Source organism: Cannabis sativa, chromosome 9, assembly GCF_029168945.1.
Source record: "Cannabis sativa cultivar Pink pepper isolate KNU-18-1 chromosome 9, ASM2916894v1, whole genome shotgun sequence".
NCBI classification, from domain to species: Eukaryota; Viridiplantae; Streptophyta; class Magnoliopsida; order Rosales; family Cannabaceae; genus Cannabis; species Cannabis sativa.
This window is the reverse complement of record NC_083609.1, coordinates 17,607,627-17,629,218: the sequence shown is the minus strand read 5'-3', so window position 1 is coordinate 17,629,218 and position 21,592 is coordinate 17,607,627. Positions and strand designations below refer to the sequence as shown.

General features: G+C 33.8%; 2 protein-coding genes across 3 annotated transcripts; both read left to right on the top strand.

The window, feature by feature from the left end:
- Nucleotides 1-1,349: 1,349 nt before the first annotated feature.
- Nucleotides 1,350-3,906, top strand: LOC115723611 (uncharacterized). Its single transcript, XM_030653095.2, has 5 exons — nucleotides 1,350-1,796; nucleotides 2,410-2,621; nucleotides 2,746-3,027; nucleotides 3,114-3,236; nucleotides 3,459-3,906. Exons 1-5 carry the CDS (start codon nucleotides 1,406-1,408, stop codon nucleotides 3,594-3,596), a joined length of 1,146 nt encoding a protein of 381 aa, XP_030508955.2. The 5' UTR covers nucleotides 1,350-1,405; the 3' UTR covers nucleotides 3,597-3,906.
- An 11,890-nt stretch (nucleotides 3,907-15,796) lies between these two features.
- On the top strand, nucleotides 15,797-18,132 carry LOC115722840 (uncharacterized). 2 transcript variants are annotated; one of them, XM_030652180.2, is made up of 5 exons: nucleotides 15,797-16,006; nucleotides 16,097-16,308; nucleotides 16,579-16,860; nucleotides 17,043-17,165; nucleotides 17,506-18,128. In XM_030652180.2, exons 1-5 carry the CDS (start codon nucleotides 15,880-15,882, stop codon nucleotides 17,638-17,640), a joined length of 879 nt encoding a protein of 292 aa, XP_030508040.2. In that variant the 5' UTR covers nucleotides 15,797-15,879; the 3' UTR covers nucleotides 17,641-18,128. The 2 variants fall into 2 exon arrangements, with proteins under 2 accessions (XP_030508040.2, XP_060959674.1); XM_061103691.1 differs by having other exon boundaries at nucleotides 15,820-16,006; nucleotides 17,463-18,132.
- Nucleotides 18,133-21,592: the final 3,460 nt, after the last annotated feature.

The window sequence follows — 21,592 nt, the reverse complement described above, 5'->3', positions numbered from 1 at the left end:
TATAAAAAAAATAAAAGTAGATAAGAGATTATAGTATTCTATATACCATATATATTATATATATATATAATATAATATATGAAGATAAGATAAGCACCACTTACAATTTTGAATGTACATTAGTAGAAATCACCATTACGTTTAAAAACTTATTTTTCTTTTAAGCACTAATAGGAGGCGTTTGGTGGGGAGGAATGAAAATATAGGAATAGGAATGGGAATGGGAATGGAAATAGGAATGGAATTGAATGAAATTTAAAATGCATAAAAAAATTGATAAAAAATCATTTATTTTTTTTTTCTTGTTACACTGGAATGGTCATTCCTTTCTTTTTAAAATGGAATAACTATTCTACCAAAATGGTGGAAAGAGCATTCCATTAGAATGTCATTTCAATACTTTAAAATGCAACCAAACAAAAGAATGGAATGAAAATTGTTTCCATTCCATTTCATTACCTCCAACCAAACGCCACCTTAAGAGAACTCTTATATGTATATAACTTTGAGAATCATCAAGCTTTGGACTATGTTTGAAAGTTAGATTTTTATAAGAGAAAAAAAGTAGAAAATAATAATACTATAAATAATATTATATTTGGTATAGAAAAAAAAAATATATAAAAAATACTCAATTCAACAAAACTTTTCATTTTCAAACTTAAAAAATTTATTATTTAACTTTTTTGTTCTACACACTCTTTTTTTCCTACATTTTTTCTATCTTTCTTTTCCTCACCAAAATCCAACTTGACACGTAGTCTTAGATTTTTCTAACAAAATGCCTTTTTTTTTTTAAAGAAAACTAAGTTAGTTTAAATGACCGCATTAAACCAATATTTACAGTGTTTAGGATGATCTCACTTCACATTCTCCTACTCCATGATGTAATGAGTGAAATATGGATTATAGATGTTAGGGAATAAAGTTGGGATTAAACTTCATTAAAACCAAACGTTTGCAACATTTTATGCTAAATATAGTAAAAATCACTTCAGGCTACATGTCTCTCAATTTCAGCACACTCAAAAATAAAGTTTTGTAACTCCTTTCAAGCCCTCTTCAATTCCTAATATGTCTCCCACTCATTTTAATCAGCTAAAAGAGTTTTATAATACCCTCCAACAACTATGATCATAAGTTTTAATCCCATAATAAATATATTTATGTAACAACTCTTTTAATCACACTCAAATGTTACACATTTCGGCTTAAAATAAAATGTTACACAATTATTTTTCCAAAATAACATATAATTTTGTACAATATATAAAATCTATATATTACATTATTTATAACAAATAATATATATTTATATGAAGACTCTGCATCTATATATATAGGACTGGTAATTAATCCAGCAATTGATTAAAACTGAAACACTATTACATCGTTGAGTTAGAGAATGAGGAGTGTTCAGCTTCATACGCAAATGCAAGTACTGGCCATAACAAGCAAAATCCAGAATCCTTGTGTTTGCTTCCATGGAAACCATTTTCGAAAACCAACATCACCAGCTTCCAATATCTCATCAACATCAAATCTCACCTTTAGCTCCTCAACACTTCATAAATCAGCTACTTCTATTTCATACTCCAACTCAGATCACCCATTAATCGTCCCAGCAGCAGCTAACTCATCAGTCACCGGTGATTATAACTACGTGGCCGAGTCTCCGGCCAAGGAGCTTCGACGAATCCTGAACTCGCCGGGGATCCACTCAATCCCTGCTTGTTTCGATGCTATCAGTGCCATATTGGTGGAGAGAGCTGGTTTTAGGTGCACTTTTGCTGGTGGTATATATGATCTGCCTTAAATCTCCTAAATATATCTATATACAATGAGATATACATTCATATATACTTACATACATATTTGATATTGATAGTTAAATTTTTGAGATACGTACGTACGTATAATTATTATGTTAATATAAAGCATGTATAAATCTTTGAAAAAACAGAAGAAAGAAACATATTTAACAAATCTCTTAAATCTTCTTTTTCTTTAAAATATTTATTTTATAATGTATTTAAGAGATCTATACATAGTAACAAAGAAACATATGTTACTATGGTATTTATACATATTTAATAATTATTTTGTGGTACAGATCATCCCTAATACACTGTGGAACATTTTAATTTTGCTTTTTTTTTCGTGATGGTGTAGTGGGCCACCGAAAGCAGAGTTCAAAAAACTGCAAAAAACAAAACACAAAAAAGAGTTTGCATGGAACATACTATTAGAATTCTGTTTCCGCACTCAAATATTTAGAATTTTTCAGACTTATTATGTAAGTGAATCTAACTACAATTAAAAAAAGAAAATGAGAATTAAAATATTTTAAAATCTTCTTACCAGACATTCCCTACAATATTGTTTGTCTATTTATGTGGGATGGTGCAGGATTTGCAATATCAGCAGCTAGATTGGGGTTGCCGGATGCAGGGCTTATATCGTATGGAGAAATGGTGGAACAGGGAAGACAGATCACTCAAGCTGTGTCCATTCCTGTTTTTGGAGATGCTGATACTGGCTATGGCAATTCAATGAATGTAAAAAGAACTGTCAGGGAGTATATTAGAGCTGGTTTTGCTGCCATTAGTCTTGAAGATCAGGTTTATAATTTTATTTCAACTTAAATTTACAGTCAGTACATGATGAGTTTTTTTATGTGAAATTTTCTTAAAGTCATCATTAAATTTTAATTTGAAATCTTTGCATATAAATGTATACACATAGGTATCTCCCAAAGCTTGTGGACACACACAAGGGAGGAAAGTGGTGTCAAGAGAGGAGGCAGTGATGAGGATAAAAGCAGCTGTGGATGCAAGGAAGGAGAGTGGATCTGACATTGTGATTGTGGCCAGGAGTGACTCTCGTCAAGCTGATTCTATGCAAGAATCACTATGGCGAGCAAAAGCTTTTGCTGATGCTGGTGCTGATATTATATTCCTTACTGCTCTCACTTCAAAACAAGAGATGATTGACTTGTGTAAAGTTGCTCCTCATGTTCCTAAACTGGTATACATACATACATAAATGACCTGACACCAAATTAATGATTTTTTTTTTTAGTGATTAAGAGTATGTCATTATTTTGTTATTAGGCGAGTATGCTTGAAGGAGGGGGAAAGACGCCCATACTAAGCCCAACTGAACTCGAGAGTATTGGATATAAACTTGTGCTTTATCCACTTTCCTTGCTTGGGGTATCCATCCGAGCAATGCAGGTACCTATCTAAATTCTATATAAGTTGGTTGGTTTCATTTTTCAGGACCAAATTGACAAAAAAAAAGTATGTCATGATGTTAAAAGTGAAAAATAATGGTTTTTAACCAGAAAAATAATTATAATGTACGTATAGAATTTGGCTCATGCTGGTTCAAAGTTAGTGACTTAATTTCTTTTCACTAGTACGTATAAATGAAAGTGACTTCAATTTTAACTGCAGAATGCACTTATCTCTATCCAAAATGGTCACGTTCCTCATGAAAGCATGCCCACTTTTGAAGAGTTGAAGGAAACTGTGGGTTTCAATAATTATGGTCTAGAGGAAAAGCGATATATGCTCCATCCTTGCAATAAATAGTCTACTGCTTTCAAGTTTCAACATATAGAACTCAAGAAGTTTCAAGTGTCATCACACTTCACACCCAGTTTTTGTATTGTTATTGAATAATTTGGCAGCAGAAAACAGACTTAGGGGGGAATGCTCTGTTTTTTTTACCATTTTTTTAATATAAGCTGGATTCAGCATCTCTTTCAATAATATAAACTATATAAGCTAATCATATATTTACTTTTCTTTTTCCATTAATATTTCAATTATGGGAGAGTGGCCACCATAATTAATTTAGACTATGATATACCCTCGTTCACCTATCAATTGTATATAATCTTAAATTTAGAACTAATTCATCACCTGGACAAATTGATACATATATATATAGAACTGTATATAACCATGCTGAAAAAAGAAAACAAAAAAAAAAAAATACACAACAACACGAACAGAGCGAAACGTTGCAGTACAGTATAAAAACATGTATTGAGAAACAAGTCGAATGTGGGATTGTATTATTGGTCTTGGGCCAAGCCTCCCGTGTAATGGAGTAAACACAAGTTCAGCTACTTTATCCTTTTGGTCACCCACGTTTCCAATTCACCTTCTATACAAAATACCTCTCACAAGTCACAACTAAATATCTACTCTTTCTCTTTACTTTATTCTCTCTCTTCCTCTCCTCCCCCTTTTCCTGTCGAGGATGAGATACACTGTCACCACCTACATCACATCCTTTTTTCATTAATATTTTTTTTCTCTCTTTTCTTTTTGTTTATTTCCCCTCAAGCTTATCCAAGAAATATTTTTTTTATTCATTAATTAAAAATATATTTATATTTAAATCTAGCACATAATTTATATTAATTTAAAAGATATAATAAGGATATCATCTACAAAAATAAAGTATATTTTAAAGAATATAAAAATTAAAGTAAAAATTAAAACATGTTCGGTAAAATGGATATACAATTTAATTTCCTCAGTTTCTCCTAAGACAAATTATGATAGTAAAACTCAAATTCGGTATTAAATCTAAAAAATAATAAAAATAAAATAAAATACTATTTCAGCATTAAATATTTTTTCAATTCCAACTACTATACTAAAAATTACTCTTAAATATATATTATTTATTATTATATTATTTTATTAATATAATAAGAATATTTACTTTAATAATAAATATTTATTAAATCCAATAAATTATATTAATAATAAATATTACATTAATTAATTTGCAATAAACATTACATTATTTTTTTACTCTTAAAAATTATATTTAATCAACTCTAAAAAATAAAACAGACAAAAATATTAATTAAATCAAACAAATTAAATTCCCAACTCTTTTCTGTCCAGATGTTTTGATAAGATAAGAGATTGTGCGAGCTTCTTTTTAATTTTTGAAAAGCTTCTTCATAATCTTCGGTCTATTCAAACTTTTTGTTTTCACGGAAGATGTTGAAAAAATGAACACATTTGTCTGTTAATTTTGACACGAATCTGCTCAGGGCGGCTATTCGACCAGTGAGGCTTTGAACTTTCTTGATCTTTGTTGACGACTTCATATTCATAAGGGCTTTAATCTTCCCCGAATCAGCTTCAATTCCTCGGGCACTAACAATAAATCTTAGAATTTTACTCAAAATGACTCCAAAAGAACACTTGAGGGGATTGAGCTTCATGTTATATTTTCTGAGGATTTTAAAGCACTCATCCAGTTCCTCTATTTTCCCCTAACCTTTCTATATTTGATGAGCATGTCGTCCACGTATACATTCATGTTATGCCTGATCTGATCTTTGAGCATCTTGTTGACTAACCGTTGATAGGTAGCTCCAGCGTTCTTCAATCTGAACTGTATAACTTTATAGCAATACAAGCCAACATAGTTTGTAAGCTTGTTTGTTCTTGGTCAGGTAGATGCATCTTTATCTAATTATGTACCGAATAGGCATCCATAAAGCTTAAGATATCATGTCCTACAGTAGCGTTTACAAGCTGGTCGATCCTTAGAATTGGGAAACAGTCCTTGGACATGCCTTATTGAGGTCGTTGAAATCGATGCATACATGCCACTTCTTATTAGGCTTGGGCATTAAGATAATATTGGCTACCCATGTGTTACGAAAAATATGAACAACTACGCAAGTGTACGTAATCAAGTAGTACTCACATAAGTGAGATCGATCCCACAGGAAATTAAATTGAATATCACTAAATTAGACTTATATTTCTATTTGCTAACTGATAATTTTGATACAAATAAAAATAAAGAGTGACAAGATAATAAAATTATGCAATAAAAGTACTTAATCAAAGATGAGAAATTAGGGAAACGAATCTTGTTGATTTAATTACGCAGCTGTTAATTCTAATTACTATTCTCTTTCTTAATGTGAATGACAGATTATAAAAAATAATTCAACTATTTTCAGATCTTTTAGGCCCTAAATCATATGTTATCTAATCATCTATGAATTAGACTAACATATAATCAGCATTAAGTAATAATCTCAATGTCACTAAGTGTAACGCCCGTATTTTATAATAATAAACCCGAAAATTAACTTTAATAATTTATATATTAATAATCATATGGATCGGGATCCCGAGTATCAAAATACAAGTTAAAAGTATTTTCTCAATATGTACATATATATAAATTTTTTTTTTTTTAAAATTTAGCGGACAAGCATCCTCAAAATACAGACTCCAAAATACTAGTAAACTGAAACCCTCCAGGTTGCACTGCCGCGATATGTACAATCATGCCGAGTTCCGCCTCACTGTTCCTCCAGCTTTGCTTTTCCTTTACCTACACAAGGTAGCAAACTGATGAGTCAACATGACTCAGTAAGATATGCAAGAAATATATAAAAGTAACACGCTGCCAGCTTTATGATTAAGCTGCCCTGAGCTTAACAACGAAGCTCACCAAATGATTAAGAACGTTCTTAAGGGTAGTACGACTGCTATACCAAATGCACTAAAGTACCAACTCTGTACTTGTGTTGGTAGAGCCCTAACTGTACTCCCGGGAATTACTAAGTGTTGTACCACGAACACGACGTACCCTGGGTACTCGTGTTGGTAACACCGTAACCACATTAACATGCAATACTATACTAACACTCTAATAATCATTTTATATTAGTGCTAGTAGTATAACATTCAAAACAGACATATACATTCATATATTTACTCTTACGCTATCTTACCTCGTTCCGCGCTCAAGTGTGCCGGTCAGCCTGAGTGGAAGTGCAGCTCGACGTTTTACAGGGCCCTAAACCATTAAGTTCAAAAACTGATGAGAGACTCGCTAAAACACTTATCGGGGATTTAAAATAGAAACTAAACTTAGCCCTATCGGTAATTAAGATGCCAATACCCTAAATTATTTAAAAACGGGAAAAACTAGGGCTCGGGAAAAAGCCCCAACCGGCAGGCCGGTTCCCAACCGGAAGTCCGGTTCCTGGGACCAACCGGTCGACCGGTTGACGCAGGCTCCCAGGAACCGGAATTCCGGTTCTGAACTGGGAACCAAAAATCCGACCCCCACAACTCAAATTAATCCCAAACTTTTCAATACTTTCCAGAACACCTGTAAGCACTAAAATAAACCAGTTCCAAGCAACAAATTTCAATAACAACCACTGAACAACAATTCACCATTAAAGATCAAGGTTTGAGTTTTTAAACTCAAACCTTAGCCAAATCTCTACAAAGCTTTCCATAACCTTTCAAATCAACCAAATAAACCTATCCTAATCCTAAGATACGAAATTAAACAACCCTAACTCCTACAGCAACCTAAATATCAAAAATTCAAGCTTAACCTTACTCTAACCATAGAAAAATTCATGAAGGAGAGGGAGATAGAGATATACCTTGAATTGAGATTCTCTACACAGTCAAGATAGCCTAGGAATGAATTAATCACAGCCAAAAGAAACCCAGCTGATTCCCTTGGTGTTCGAATGAGAGGAAGAGAAAAGGAGAATTCTAGGTTTTTCTTTTTCAGCTTATATTCAACCCCTTTTTCTATATATCTAAAACCTATTGAATAAATACTATTAATATTCAATGCACAAAAGACAAAAGCCATTAGTAACAAGACCTAAATGCCCCTCTTGATTAAAATAAACCTATTATGACTAACAAGGGTAAAATGGTCAATTAAAAAAAAATCCCGAAAATTCTAACGCCTCTATTAACAACAATAATACCCCGATATAACTCTAAATTAAATAAAATAAGACTCTCTAAAGGCCCAACGCCGCTTTCCACAGCTTCCGTACACAATCACAGAAATTGAGAAATTTACATAAATAGCGTAATAAATATATACGAACTCAAATAAATTCCCATAATTGTCTTATTATCAATAATAATAAAATCTCATACATAAACCCTAATTATTTAATAATTCAAAGTATTATTCATATGCGGTCTTTACACTAAGGCTATGCAAATACCTTCGTTTTACATCAAAACCTAGTTTATCTAATTTTAGCATTCCCAAAACTCACTTTTCAGATTTTGAATTGGGATCATAAAGCATGCAAAAGGTGATCAATCTTAAACATGTAATTAAACACAAATATGGATAAATTCACAATCAAGAAATGAGAAATAGCAATTATCATTAACTAAAAATAATGTCAATCAACATTCATCATCTCCCCAAATAGGAGTTTAGTTCATAATCTCCATAGTCAAATCCATAATTAAAATTGAAACAGAAGAGAACATAGAAAAATTAAGAGAGAAGAAAAGAATTGGTTGAAGAAATCCATCCGGGTCGCCACAAGTCGTTCTTGAAGTCTTCTCCTTTATTTCTAGGGCTACAATTCTGAATGCCTTTCAAAAATCACGAGTTCCCTTTGAAAAGATCAACCAAGTTTTCTTTTCAAAATTCGTGAAATTATAAAATTGCCCATAAACAATAGAATTCTCTAGTCACGACAGCTAGAGCATTCTCAACTTGGAATTCTTTCTGCCAAGTCCCGTCGCGACTAGGGATATTGCTCGTCGCGACGGGCTTCGCCAGAAAAGAGGCCTTTCTATTTTTTTTCAAATTTTTCCTCTTTTGTCCTCTATTCGTGTGAATACTTCCTTTAAACATCTAGGGACCTGAAATAAGAGAATCAAGCAAAAAACAACCCTAAAACTAGAAACAAAGATTGAAAACTACCCTAAAAGGTGACCCAAAACTTAGACTAAAATTAGCCTAACACCATGCGGGTAGAAAGCTTCTACAATGAACTTATTTACCCGTTCTACTTCTTCCTTAAATGTCTGTGCACATTTTTGTCCAACAGTCTTCGTTTTTGCTATACTAGATAGAAATTGGGGTCAATGTTGAGGGCAAGAGAAATTATAAATGGATCAATCCCGACCATGTCCTCATGTGACCAGGAAAAATTATCAAGGTCTGCTCTTAGAGATTTGATCAAAGTGGATTTTATTTCGAACAACAAACCCCATCCAATCTTGAGTTTCCTGGTCGGCATAGTGGGATCGATCTCTACTTCTTCTATTTCCTCCACTGGCTTGATGCTTGTACTTGGGTCCCCAAAGCGAGGATCCATGTATTCATTCTCGCCTTGGGCGTAGGGGTGTTTGCGGTGTGGGTAGTTCAATTTTTGACCATTTTTTTAAACCAACCTGCACATGCAGTTTTTCTAATTTCCCAAACCGAACTCGCACCACGAAACTAAAAAAACTGCAGAAACTGCACCGTAAAAAATGGTGCGGTGCAGTGCAATTTCTGTAGTTTTTGCAGCTTGGACTATCACAATTAATTAAACTATCACAAATATAACAAAGCTTGAGCAACACTTGTCAAAAATACCATAAGGCTTGAAAATAAATATGAAAAAAAAATAAGTTTCAATAATACAATAATTAGTGGGCTTTAGGTTGGGCATTCACATATTGGACCTAAATAAAAATAAAATTGGTATTTTTATAATGTGCGGTGCGATGCGGTTTGAACCGCATATTAATAATTCAAAACTACAAACTGCACTGCACCACACAGTTTAGAAAAAATTCAAATTGTGACTACACCGTAAAGAATTTCAAATCGTATTTTTGTTTTTGCGGTGCGGGTAATTTGAGCGGTTTGATGAACACCCCTACTTGGGTGGATCCCTATTACTCAAACTCTACTCGGCCTTTGATCCTTGCTTGACTGATTCTTCCTTTATTTTCTTGGTTAAGGCAAGGTTGTAGCATTGGTGTGCGGTCTTTTGGTCTCCTTTCAGACATCTAACTCCATTCCTGGTCAGGAACTTGACACATAGATGGTAGATCAAGGTTACAGCTTTTAAATCATGTAGGGTTGGTTAGCCTATCATGACATTAAAATCAAAAGGGACTCAATCAATAAAAATTGGGCCATCACTATGTTTGTTGTTGGAGCTTTTCCTACGGTGAGTGGGAGACGGATATGTCCTAAAGGAGCTATGCTTTGTCCGGAGAAGCCATATACTTGTTGCGCGCATGGGACCAGATTTTAAGGAGAAGTCCCATCTTTTCATATGTTCTCTTGAAGAGAATATTCGAGGAAGCCTCATTATCGATCATTGACCGAGCCACTGTCATGTTAGAAATTTGTACCTCGACGACCAGGGGGTTGTTGTACGGGAAAATGACATGGTTGACATCGTCTTCACTGAATGAGATGACAACTTTCTCTCTACGCAGCTATTTTGGCTTTATCTATTCCGCATCCATTACTTCTTCATTTTTGCTCATATTGGAGTGTTTAAGCATACCTTTATCTAGTTTTTTTTAATTCTCTAGTAATGTGCAAGCCCCCAATAATCATTTGTAAATGCTTGTCCACTGGTCGGGGTATCAGATAATTTCGATTATTGTTTAATTGGGAAGCTCTTTCATTTGATCAGCCTTTATGTACCGATGCATGTGCGAATTATTCCTCCTAATGAGGAATTCCATTTTTTCCTTCAGATTATTGTACTTGTTGGTATCATGGCCTTAATCTTTGTGAAAACGATAATATTTTGTGGTATTCCTCTTGTTCATATCTTTCTTGATTGGAGGGGGTCTTCTGTACGGCACAACGAACTGAGTTACCATAAAAATGGTTTCTTGAGCTTCAGTAAGGATTGTGAAGGCAATGAACTTTGAGGCATTCTCTCAATGATGTTTTTAATCGAAGTTATTGTTAAACTTCCCTTTTTTCCCACTGTTATGGTTATTTTTGTTGTTAGACCTCTTACCACTATGGTCAGAATTGTTTCTAGTTTGAGGTTGGAAGGTTTGACCTGGTTGGACAGATGTATTGGTTGCAGTTGTAGGGAGTGTGGGACTTGGGTCTGCCTTACTCTGACCAACTATGTCCACTCGGTGGACTACTTCTTTGAGCTTTATAAACCTATATGCCAGTCGAAATATTCTCACATTGAGCCTACAGTGAGTCTTTTAATGTCCTTCCATAACTCACCCTTTTGTTCGATTCCTCGTAGCACGGCTGCTAACCTTCCTTCTTTGGTAAGTCCCTTCACTTTTGTTGCTTCAGTCATAAACCGACTGTTGTAATCTTTCAAAGATTCTCTTAATATCTATTTTACTTCAACAAGGTCTTCCAAGTGAGCGGGGAGCTGTCTCGAAGAGGAAAATTCCGTGCAAAATTCTGTTGCAAAGGCATTCCATGAGATGAATTTCCCTGGGGTTAACTTGAAGTACCACTGCTTGGTGGCATTTGCCAAGGTAGTCAGGAATATTCGACACTGTACATCACCCTTTACTGCATGCAAGTCTATTTGTATCTTGAAATACTTGATATGAGATAATGGATCCTCCTTTCCTGTGTACATCTTCATAGTGGGCATCTTGAACCTGGTCGAAAGATCGAGGGAATCAATCTGAGGCGACAATGGTGAACTTCTTGTATGATCGAGCTCCAGATCAATGAATTTTTGGTCGGTCAAGCCTTAATGAGGCTCTTAAGTTGATTCAATTGGGCTTCCACCCCTAGATCAACTGAACCTGCCTGTTGACCGATCTGTGTCACCTGTTGACCCCTGGAGCTTCAAAGGGTACGAAGTTATCCATATTTTATAGAATGTAATTCTCCATATTTATTGGTTGATTGTTGGGCAGGGGGACAAAGTGTCTATCCTGATTTCCTCTCCTACAATTCAAATCATCCCAAAGATCAGTTTTGGGCCCCATTCGTTGGAAAACTGAGTCGCCCGGAGCTCTTCTGTGGGGTTGGCTCATAGACCAAGCTAGCTTAGGTGGATTGTTATCATTCAGAGGATTTTTTCAATTTTTTCCATGAGTACGACGATCATCATGACGACAATTTTTGTGTTGTCCACTATAAAGTTTGTCATCATTCTGGCTTGTGTACGACTTTCTACTATCAGACCTTGTTTGGCTTTGCTGAGGATGTTGGACGGTATATTGAGACTATTTACAGACTTGGACCAGTGCATCTTGGTAATATATACCTACCTACCCTCGAGATCCTCTAGCTGGCCGAAGAGGTGCATCATCCTTCCTCCCTTCATCCTGGTGACGGAAGTTGGGTTGATCATCCTTTCCAAGGTAGTTACCAGACAAGACTTGGTCGTCTATCGGGTTGCCAATAGTTTGATTTTAGGGCCTGGAATTGGAAGGTTTGTCAAACCGAGGTGATTGCACATAATTGGGTCAGTGTTCCTCTAGACAGTACTCTTGTCCTCCAGTGGGGATGTAAGGTGCTTTTCCCCGATTGAGATCTCTTCTAAGTGGAGGGTTCTCTAGTACCTGCTCCCTATCTGTTGGGTGAACCGCATGATCAGGTCAGTTGCCTCCCTTGAATAGCGGTTTATTTCTTCTTGCTGGGCTCACATAAATTGAGCCTGACAGTCCATTCACTCTTGGAATACACGTCGTTGCTACTTGAATGCATGATTCACAGGAGCATGTGTTTCCTCTTGGTTATGGTGGAGTGTATTGGTATATGTTTGGACTTGTCCTAATGCATCCTTCAGGTTCTCTAGATTAGAGTTTTCTCTTAAATCAACTCGGGGTTCTCCTACAGAGGGCTGACCAGTGTCCGACTCAGTTTCCCCAACATTTGCCTGGTTGGTATTCCTAGTCTCTTGGACATCAGGCATGACCCCAGTGAAAGGTGTTGTAATCTCAATAGCTCTGGGGCTAACATTGGCAGGAACTGTGTGAGGGTTGCCCTGTGATGGCAGTCCCCCATATGGGTTGTCAACCCCTAAGTCAGTGGGAGCTTGGACATTAGGATCTATTGCCATTGGATTGTGTGGCTTGGTTGATGAGGATCTCCTTGTCAAAACCATTGTTAGCTAAATCAAAGATGTAGACTGATAAGAGCAACATTGAATCGAGCTCCAAATAAAAGCACTAAAATATTGACCTTGGTTTTAGCCAACTACACAAACTCTTTAAAGCAATGATAATGATTGATCAAATAATAAAATAAAACAATAAGAACATACAAGATTTTTAAAGGTTTGACCCTTGATAATAGTAATAGCGTACTCCTCTTTTTGTTGTATTACTTATACAGAATTATCATGATCACAAGGTCCGACCAAGTGAGTTTCTTAATAATCTCGAGAAAACTTACAATTATTTTTTGCAAAGTAACTGCTCTTTGAGAATGCGAAGAAAAGGCCCCCTAAATAGTGGTATGGCCTCACTATTTATAGGGCAAGTACATTACAACTATCACGAGTTAATAGGAGAAAAGTTAGGGAAACTTAAATATTAAATCTCATGATCTTCTTAATCGTATAAAATCAATCCCACAAAGATAGGGATTCTAAATGGACAATATTTATGGAGATATTTAGAGAAAATATCTTTGAGAATCTTTACTCGTTACATGCTTTCATCTGGAGAATGGCACTCACTCGGCGTGCCCAAATATATACGACACGTGTCACCTAGCCAAGTACTTGTTGTGGTAATTTTCAACACTCAAGTATACATATCGTTGACAAGTTATATACTCACAGAGAGTGAGGTCGATCCCCCAAAGATTGTAGTTAAGTACTTTAAAATTAAATTCTTACTTCTATTTGGCTATATAAAATTTTGAGAGAAAATAAAAATAAAAAAATAAGAAAAACAATGGAAATAAAAAAGCAAGTAAATTAATAAGGAAACTAACAATAATAAAAGTTAGGGCTTTAGATTTTAATTGTATCTATTGATTATGGTTTAATATGATTCTATTCTTATTACCAATTTTTATGCAATAGCATGTTTACTAAAGTAATTTATAGTCTTCTCAGATATTTAAACCTCAATTACATGCAAATTTTCTACTCTCATGATAAATTAAACATGTAACAAGCATTAAACACAGAAACCATATAAGCTATCCAAACCATATAGGTACTTTCGTCCTATATTAAAATTCGGTTATATTTCACTATAACAAAATCGACACTCACTTCTCAGATCTCGCATCAAAATCATAAACAGTTAATCGGTGATCAGGTAATTAAAAGTAATTAAGAACGAATGAAATAGAATACATAAAAATTGAGAGAAAATTAAATCATATTGAAACTAAAAATCAATGTCAATCAATATCCATCTAGACTCTAATGAACTGACTCATGTTCATCGTAGCAAATTCACACATATTAATTTAAGAATAAAGAAGAAAATAGAGAAGAAAAGAATGTTGAAAACTCTATTGAGAAAGCCTCCAATATTGATTTTGTTCTCCAAAATTTGTACTTCTTGATTGCTTGTTGAAAACAATTGAAGTCCACTTCTTTTATAGCCAAAAAATAATAGGAAAAAGATAAAATACGCTGAAAACCTATTTTTTCAGGATTAGGAGGGGCAGGACCCCCCTTTATTTGGGCAGTGAGTTTTCTGTTGCGTCGACTGATAGTATTTTAGCTATAACTCTCTCGATATTGCTCAGATTGGACGATTCAAGATGTTCCGAAAATATAAAAGAGAAATCTAAAACTTTTATGTTTTGATTTTCTCCAAAATCTGATTAGAACATAGTCTAAATTTAGGCTTGAAGTTTCAATTTTATTTTCTTGCACAATTTTCTCTATTTTATAGATAATCTTTTTGTAAGATTTGACCAATTTATACATTCCAAGTGTCGAAATCTAAAATTAACGAAAAACAAGTGTAATTCTAAAATGATAATAATGGAGAAAATTAACTCTAAAAATAATATAAATAATAGATTAAAAATATCCTAAAAGTGCCATACCACCTTTTGCAAAATTTGGAATGATATAACCTTTTGTTTGTCAATTCATTATTTTTCTATTGAGTTGCTGTTTATTTAGAGGTAAGTCTAGTAGAAATATTTAGGATTCTATAAATTTTAATTTAAAAATAACATAAAAAATTGCTAAATAATTATAAAGTGCTTCATCAATATGGGTGTAGTGTTATAAATGTGCCATATATTAAAGTATTTCTAATGAAGTGCTAAAAGTGTGGTACACATATATATTTTATTTAGTTGAGAAATACTAAGTACTAGTAGTGCTTAATAATCTCCTATGTGTCAATATCAGTATTGATACAATTAAGTATCATATCTCATATAATTTAATGTAATAATTTTTAAGGAATACAACTAACTAATTGCAAGATGGTACGCTTTGTTAGGCATCACTGATACCCAATAACAATACTCTATTTTAGACTGTCATATAAAAGTGAACTCTCTATAAAGTAGTCTAAATTTAACACCGGCTAAAAAATATGTTAAATTTGACACAAAATAATTTTACATCATAATAAATATCACTTTTTTATTTACTTTTCATTATTTATTAATTATATTAATAATTTTTTATATTTTATTTATATATTTAACAAGATTTTTTTCATTTGAATTTTAATTTTTTTGTTGACTATTTTAGTATTTTACATCATTCTTTGAAAAACAAAAGATTAATTTTATCCTTAATGTATTTCAGCACTATTGTAAAATTGAGGTGAAATGTAACATTGCAGCCAAATTTAGCTAAAAAAAGATTAATTTTATCCCTAGCAACATAATAAATAGAATAAAATACAGTTTTTTGTTGGGTCAGGGTCAGGTAGATTTCTCATTTAACTTCATTCTCCCGTCATTGTCGTTCAGTCTAAACTCTAGCGTGAGATAATGAAGTTCCACCACTCAAGCTGGCCCACGTTTCACGTATATAATATATATAATAGCTTATCTCTATTTCAAAACACATTATATTATCAAGAGTCAAGACAGGCAACAACTGCTTATTGTTGATTGACCCTTCAGCCGCACTCACCCCAACTCATGTCTTCTGCCACCCTGCTTCGCCGGATTCTGGACTCCCCAGGGATTCACCAGTGCCCTGCTTGTTTCGATGCTCTCAGTGCCAAGCTGATCGATAGAGCTGGCTTTCAATGCTCTCTTTCTGGTGGTATGTTTACATATATATATATATATATATATATATTTGTATATATGTGGTCTTTGCTCTTGAATATTTGTTCTACTTTTATTGGTGTAGGGTTCTCAATATCAGCTGCCAGACTGGGAATGCCTGATGCAGGGCTTATATCATATGGGGAAATGTTGGAACAAGGAAGACTGATTACTCAAGCTGTGTCCATTCCTGTTATTGGGGATGCTGATACTGGATATGGCAATGCCATGAATGTTAAAAGGACTGTTAAGGAATATATCAGAGCTGGTTTTGCTGGGATTATGCTTGAAGATCAGGTTAATATAATTTCATTTGTACTTTACTACATTGCACTATCTTGAGAGAAAGCATCTTAATTTTTATCTGATGTCACATGTTTAGTTTCCACCAAACTTGTTAATTTTATGCTGAAAGGACAGAGAGAAAAATTGTGTTTGTGCTCTTTAGTTGGGGTCTGTCCTCATTATGTAGAAAGATTCTTTTGAATTTTGATTTTTTGGAACATTTTGATATACTTGTCTTCTCATTTGTCTGCTTACTTATGATTATTATTTCTTGTTGAAAAGGTATCACCAAAAGCTTGTGGCCATACTCAAGGGAGGAGAGTAGTATCAAGAGAGGAAGCAGTGATGCGGATAAAAGCAGCGGTTGATGCTCGGAAGGAGAGTGATTCGGACATTGTTATTGTAGCTCGAACTGATTCTCGCCAAGCCGTGTCTTTTGAAGAAGCAATCTGGAGAACAAAGGCTTTTGCTGATGCTGGAGCAGATCTTCTTCTCATTACTGCATTAACTTCAAAAGAAGAGATGAAGAGTTTTTGTGAAACCTCTCCCTCAGTTCCAAAATTGGTATATACTATATATTTCTTTTCTATTGTAGAATTGCAGCAAATGAAAAGACATGACTCTATAACTTTCATAATGTTCCGTTTTTCCAATTGGAATGTGGAAGAAATAGTCAACCAAATGCACTGTTTTCTTAACATGGATATAGATTTTGATCATTAAAAGATGTCCTTGATTCTTGTTAGGCGAATATGCTTGAAGGAGGGGGCAAGACCCCAATTCTCAGTCCATCTGAGCTTGAGGAAATTGGATATAAAGTTGTGCTCTATCCACTATCCTTGCTTGGGGTTTCAATTCGAGCAATGCAGGTTTATTTATCTAAACAAATTTATTCATTTTTCAAGAAGTTGCATTAGACAAAACAAAAAAGAAAGAAACCATGATAGGGTGTTAAGAACTTGAATATAATTGATTATGCTTAAATGGAAATGCAAGAAATATACTACTAATAAGTGATTCCAAGTCATTGCACAAGCCTGTAGGAGTGTGCTTTGTTCTTTTTGTTTCTACATATACATATTCAGTTTCTATGTTGTGAAGTTTTGGTATTATTAATCTCTTCTGTGTAGGAAAATAGAAACCTAATATTGAGTTCATTTATTCAGATTTTTTACACCATGAAAGTGACTCCAAAATTGCTAACTGCAGGATGCTCTTACCTCTATTAAAGGTGGGCATGTTCCTCATGAAAGCATGCCATCTTTTGAAGAGATGAAGGAAATACTTGGTTTCAATGAGTATTATGAAGAAGAGAACATGTATTCTACCAGTACCAGTCATTAATTTGTCTTCATAGGGGAGCAAGATACCTTTTACTGTGGAACACACACAAGTTCATCAATCTTTTATGACACTCTTACAAGGAAAAAAAGACATGATTTCCTATTTCTCTTTTAGGGTTCGTTTGGTAAGCCGTATAAGAGTCGTATTATATTTAATATCAGCGAGCACTATATTTGAATAAAATTTTGTATTGTATTAATTATTACGACTATAAATATTAATACAATGTGAATATGTTATTTAATACATAACAAATGATCTATGCTATCTTGTATTATAATAATTACAAAGGGCATGGGGTTACGGACCCGGATCACGGCCCCACACTCAACCCCAATCACAGACCCTAGACCTGGACCTTAACCTTGAAGACACTCAAGCCAATCCTGGGACTTTGATCAAGACTTATAAAGGTCGAATAAGTTAAGATATCCTATTTGAGGGTCCCGTGGCACCTCTAGGAAACTTATGAGAATCTTAACCAGTCATTTGGTGCCAGGACCCGCACCCATGTGTGCCTAACTTAGGGTTTATGTGCCCGCGCAAGGGTTCTCATCCTAGAGACCTCAATCTGACAAGAAAACCAACAAGAACTTTACTTATTTAGGCATAAAAAAGCTATAACTTGAACATAAAGTCAAGATTGCACAAGGAGGCCACTCCACAATGCATGGTCGATCTATGCCATTTTTTGGCATAAAAATATGGCACATGTCTCTACTCTCGAACAACCAAAGGAAACTTGTCCAAATGTGGTCCCTCAACACCAAGGAGTATAACATAAGTGAAAGAAACTATTTTTTACTGAATAATCAAGATAGTCTACCTATGCTACCTTTGTGTACAAACAAGTGGCACAGGTCGGCCACATCAAATTGGGAAGAGTTTCCTTTGCCAAAGTATATTTCTAACATCAAGGTACCAAAAATAAGTAAGAAAAGTCAAGAGGTGTACAGCACCTATATATGGCCAACCTGTGCCATCTTTGCGACCCAAAAGATGGCACGGGTCTCTCTCACTAATTGGCCAAGAACTAATGTGACCAAAGTATTTTTCTAGAATCCATATGACTAAACTAAGCAAGAAACTGTTGGGTTTTATGCCCTAAATAAAACTCTTTACAATCTGATTAGTTATCAATACAAGAAATTTGAAGTGATTAATGTTTGCATGAATTTTACATGCTGATGGTTTAATATGTTTATTACATTTACACACAAAATCAGTTAAGTCCAGATCATATGTTTATTCACAATTATAGTATCGTCAACACAGTGGAATGTGATTGTAAACATATGAATCAAAAGAATAGGTCCTTGTTTCATCAGTGTTTTGGATTTACACTAATGTGATAATCAGCGATGATGTGTACTTACACTTGGAGTGAGTGTTATGTTCTTTCCAGGACATTAGTAAAGTATACTAGTTTTCGAATGTATGGAGTATACATTGGACTGGACCAATATTGCAACTAAGTTAAGATATTACAAACTTACCGTTATATATATCTTTCCAAGTCAATATCAGTAGTTGATCTTAAGATTAAAAGAATCTAAATCCTGATATGCTTAGGCTTAACTTAGGAGTACTATTCATGTTCTTTGATTTATTAGTTAAGCCTACTTTTGGGTCAGAGTGAAACGTATATTTTGGGAACATGATAGTATGATTGAGTGGGAGTGCTAAACATAAATATAGAATCTATAGCTTCTACTAGTGTATAGAAGTCAAGTGATGATTCCCTTTGAGCTTAGCAAATAGAAGTAAATGGATGAGCTCTTGTTTAACTGACTAATTATTAGATCACTAAACACCATTTACAGGTAGCTAAGTGTTTTAAGGGGCAAAATACATTGAGGGGTGAGAACGGTAAAATTATCCCATCTCGATGTAGATCATCTATATAGAGGATCTTTAAATCACAATAAGATTATAACAATGGTTAAATGAGATAGCATATTGATATCGTGGAACATATAATATGCTCTATATAAGTCTGAGAGTGCAATTCTAAGTTCTAAGAGTGGATTCAACGAAGAATTAATAAGTAGGAATTTACTTGGTAAATTTGGTTCACTTATTGGAAGCTCAGCATATAGATTCATGGTCCCAATTCTAGTTGAGAACATTCTACTTGTAAGACTCATTAATTGATTTGTGATTGATCAATTATAATTCTAAAGTTAGACTAAGTCTAATTTGTGAATTTTCACTAAGCAGGGGTGAAATTGTAAAGAAAAGAGGTTCTAGGTTTATTTATTTATTAATGGACTTTATATGTCTAATTAATAATTAAATTAAATGACAATATTCTTTAATAATCTATTTTAGTTATTAAATAATTAGTTTTGGCATTTAAATGGTTAGAATTGGAAAATTGGCGTTTTTGAGAAAATAGAAATAAAATTTGTTAAAACTGCAAAATCAAGTGGGGCCAATTATCACACCATGGCCGGCCACTATTTGTGGAAATTCAAATTGATATTTTTATTATTTTGATGCCAAATAATTCCTAACCTAAACCTAGTAGTTGCCTATAAATAAAAAGTGATGGCTCAGTCAAAATCACAACTTTGAACATTCATTAGTTATCTGACAGAAATTTTGTCTCTTCAGAAAAACTGAGCCTTCCCTATTTTCTATACCTTGGGCGAAACCCTCTTCTCTTTTCCTCTTCATAAAATTTCGACCCTAGTGAAAGAGTGAGTGCCCACACACAGCAAGCAGTAACTCAATCATAGATTGGAAGACTGTGAAGGATCAAACTCAAAGAAGAAGGACATTCGGGCTCAGATCTTGATTATACTCTGCGACGGAAAGGATACAAGGGTTAGAGATCTGAGTGGAAGGAGACATTAATTCCGCTGCATCAATGTAAGGTTTTCTTAACTTTATATGTGCTTAATTTATCGTTTTAGAAAGTTCATATTTAGGGTGTTAAACAACATACTTGTGAGTAGATCTAAGATCCTGGTAAAATAAATTCCAACAACTGGCCTCAGAGCCATGATAATTGATTTTCTTGCAAGAAATTTTGACTTTAAAACGATTGTTTGTTATTTGGATGGTTTCATGTTGAATTGAGTGTTATATGATGATTGATTGATGCTTGTGAATTTTTGTGAAAAATAATTGAAATTTTGTTTCTGGAATTATTTTTATTGGATAGTATGGAAAAAATTAAGCAAGCTACTTTTTTACATAACTCAATTTCGATTTAATTTGACTTAGTTATGATTTTTTGAAGATTCGAAAAAAAGATAGGGATGTTGAACATCACCCACGCGCGCGCGGACAGTATGAATTCAGACAAGCAACGACCGAGCTTGCTGTCTGAATCCCCCCATGCGCGCGCGGAACCTTGTATGAAGCCCCCCTACGCGCGCGGGAATGCTGCTAGTTCCCCATTCCGCCGATTTTTCTCGGCCAGCATCCCTGTGAGCGCGCGCGGACGGTATGCCGTACAGCTCACAATTTTTTCGTTTTTCTTCGTTTTTTCATGCTTTTTCATGGATTTAAGTTCCGATTTTTTGTGTAGTTTTGTATTTATATATTTACTATTCCTGATTCAATTCTAATTATCATAATTAATTTATTTAATATTTTTTTTAATTTAATTAATGATATTAGTGTAATTTGAATTTGAAATTAGTAAATATCTATCTTTTTGCTTAATTATCTATCTTATTTTTAAATTTGATTATATCTTATCTTATTTTTAAATTTAAGGTCAGATATTAAATTTTTTAAATTAAATTTTTTTTGAATAATTTGACCTTATTTAAATTTAAAATAAGATAACTATAATCATGAAATTTTAAATAGATGTAAGATATTTTGCTAACTTTTAAATTTTGTTATTTTATTTATTTAAATTAAATTTAAAATCTGAAAAAGATATTTAATTTATCTTTTTTAATTTTTTGTTTAATTTTTATTTATAAAATAACAT

Excerpts from the sequence above, each read along its gene's own strand:
- LOC115723611 (XM_030653095.2), top strand. The coding sequence starts at position 1,406 with ATGAGGAGTGTTCAGCTTCATACGCAAATGCAAGTACTGGCCATAACA. Across the intron at positions 1,797-2,409 it reads TAGGTGCACTTTTGCTGGTG|GATTTGCAATATCAGCAGCT; the intron begins GTATATATGATC and ends GGGATGGTGCAG. Across the intron at positions 3,028-3,113 it reads CTCCTCATGTTCCTAAACTG|GCGAGTATGCTTGAAGGAGG; the intron begins GTATACATACAT and ends TTTTGTTATTAG.
- LOC115722840 (XM_030652180.2), top strand. The coding sequence starts at position 15,880 with ATGTCTTCTGCCACCCTGCTTCGCCGGATTCTGGACTCCCCAGGGATT. Across the intron at positions 16,861-17,042 it reads CTCCCTCAGTTCCAAAATTG|GCGAATATGCTTGAAGGAGG; the intron begins GTATATACTATA and ends GATTCTTGTTAG. Across the intron at positions 17,166-17,505 it reads TTTCAATTCGAGCAATGCAG|GATGCTCTTACCTCTATTAA; the intron begins GTTTATTTATCT and ends TGCTAACTGCAG.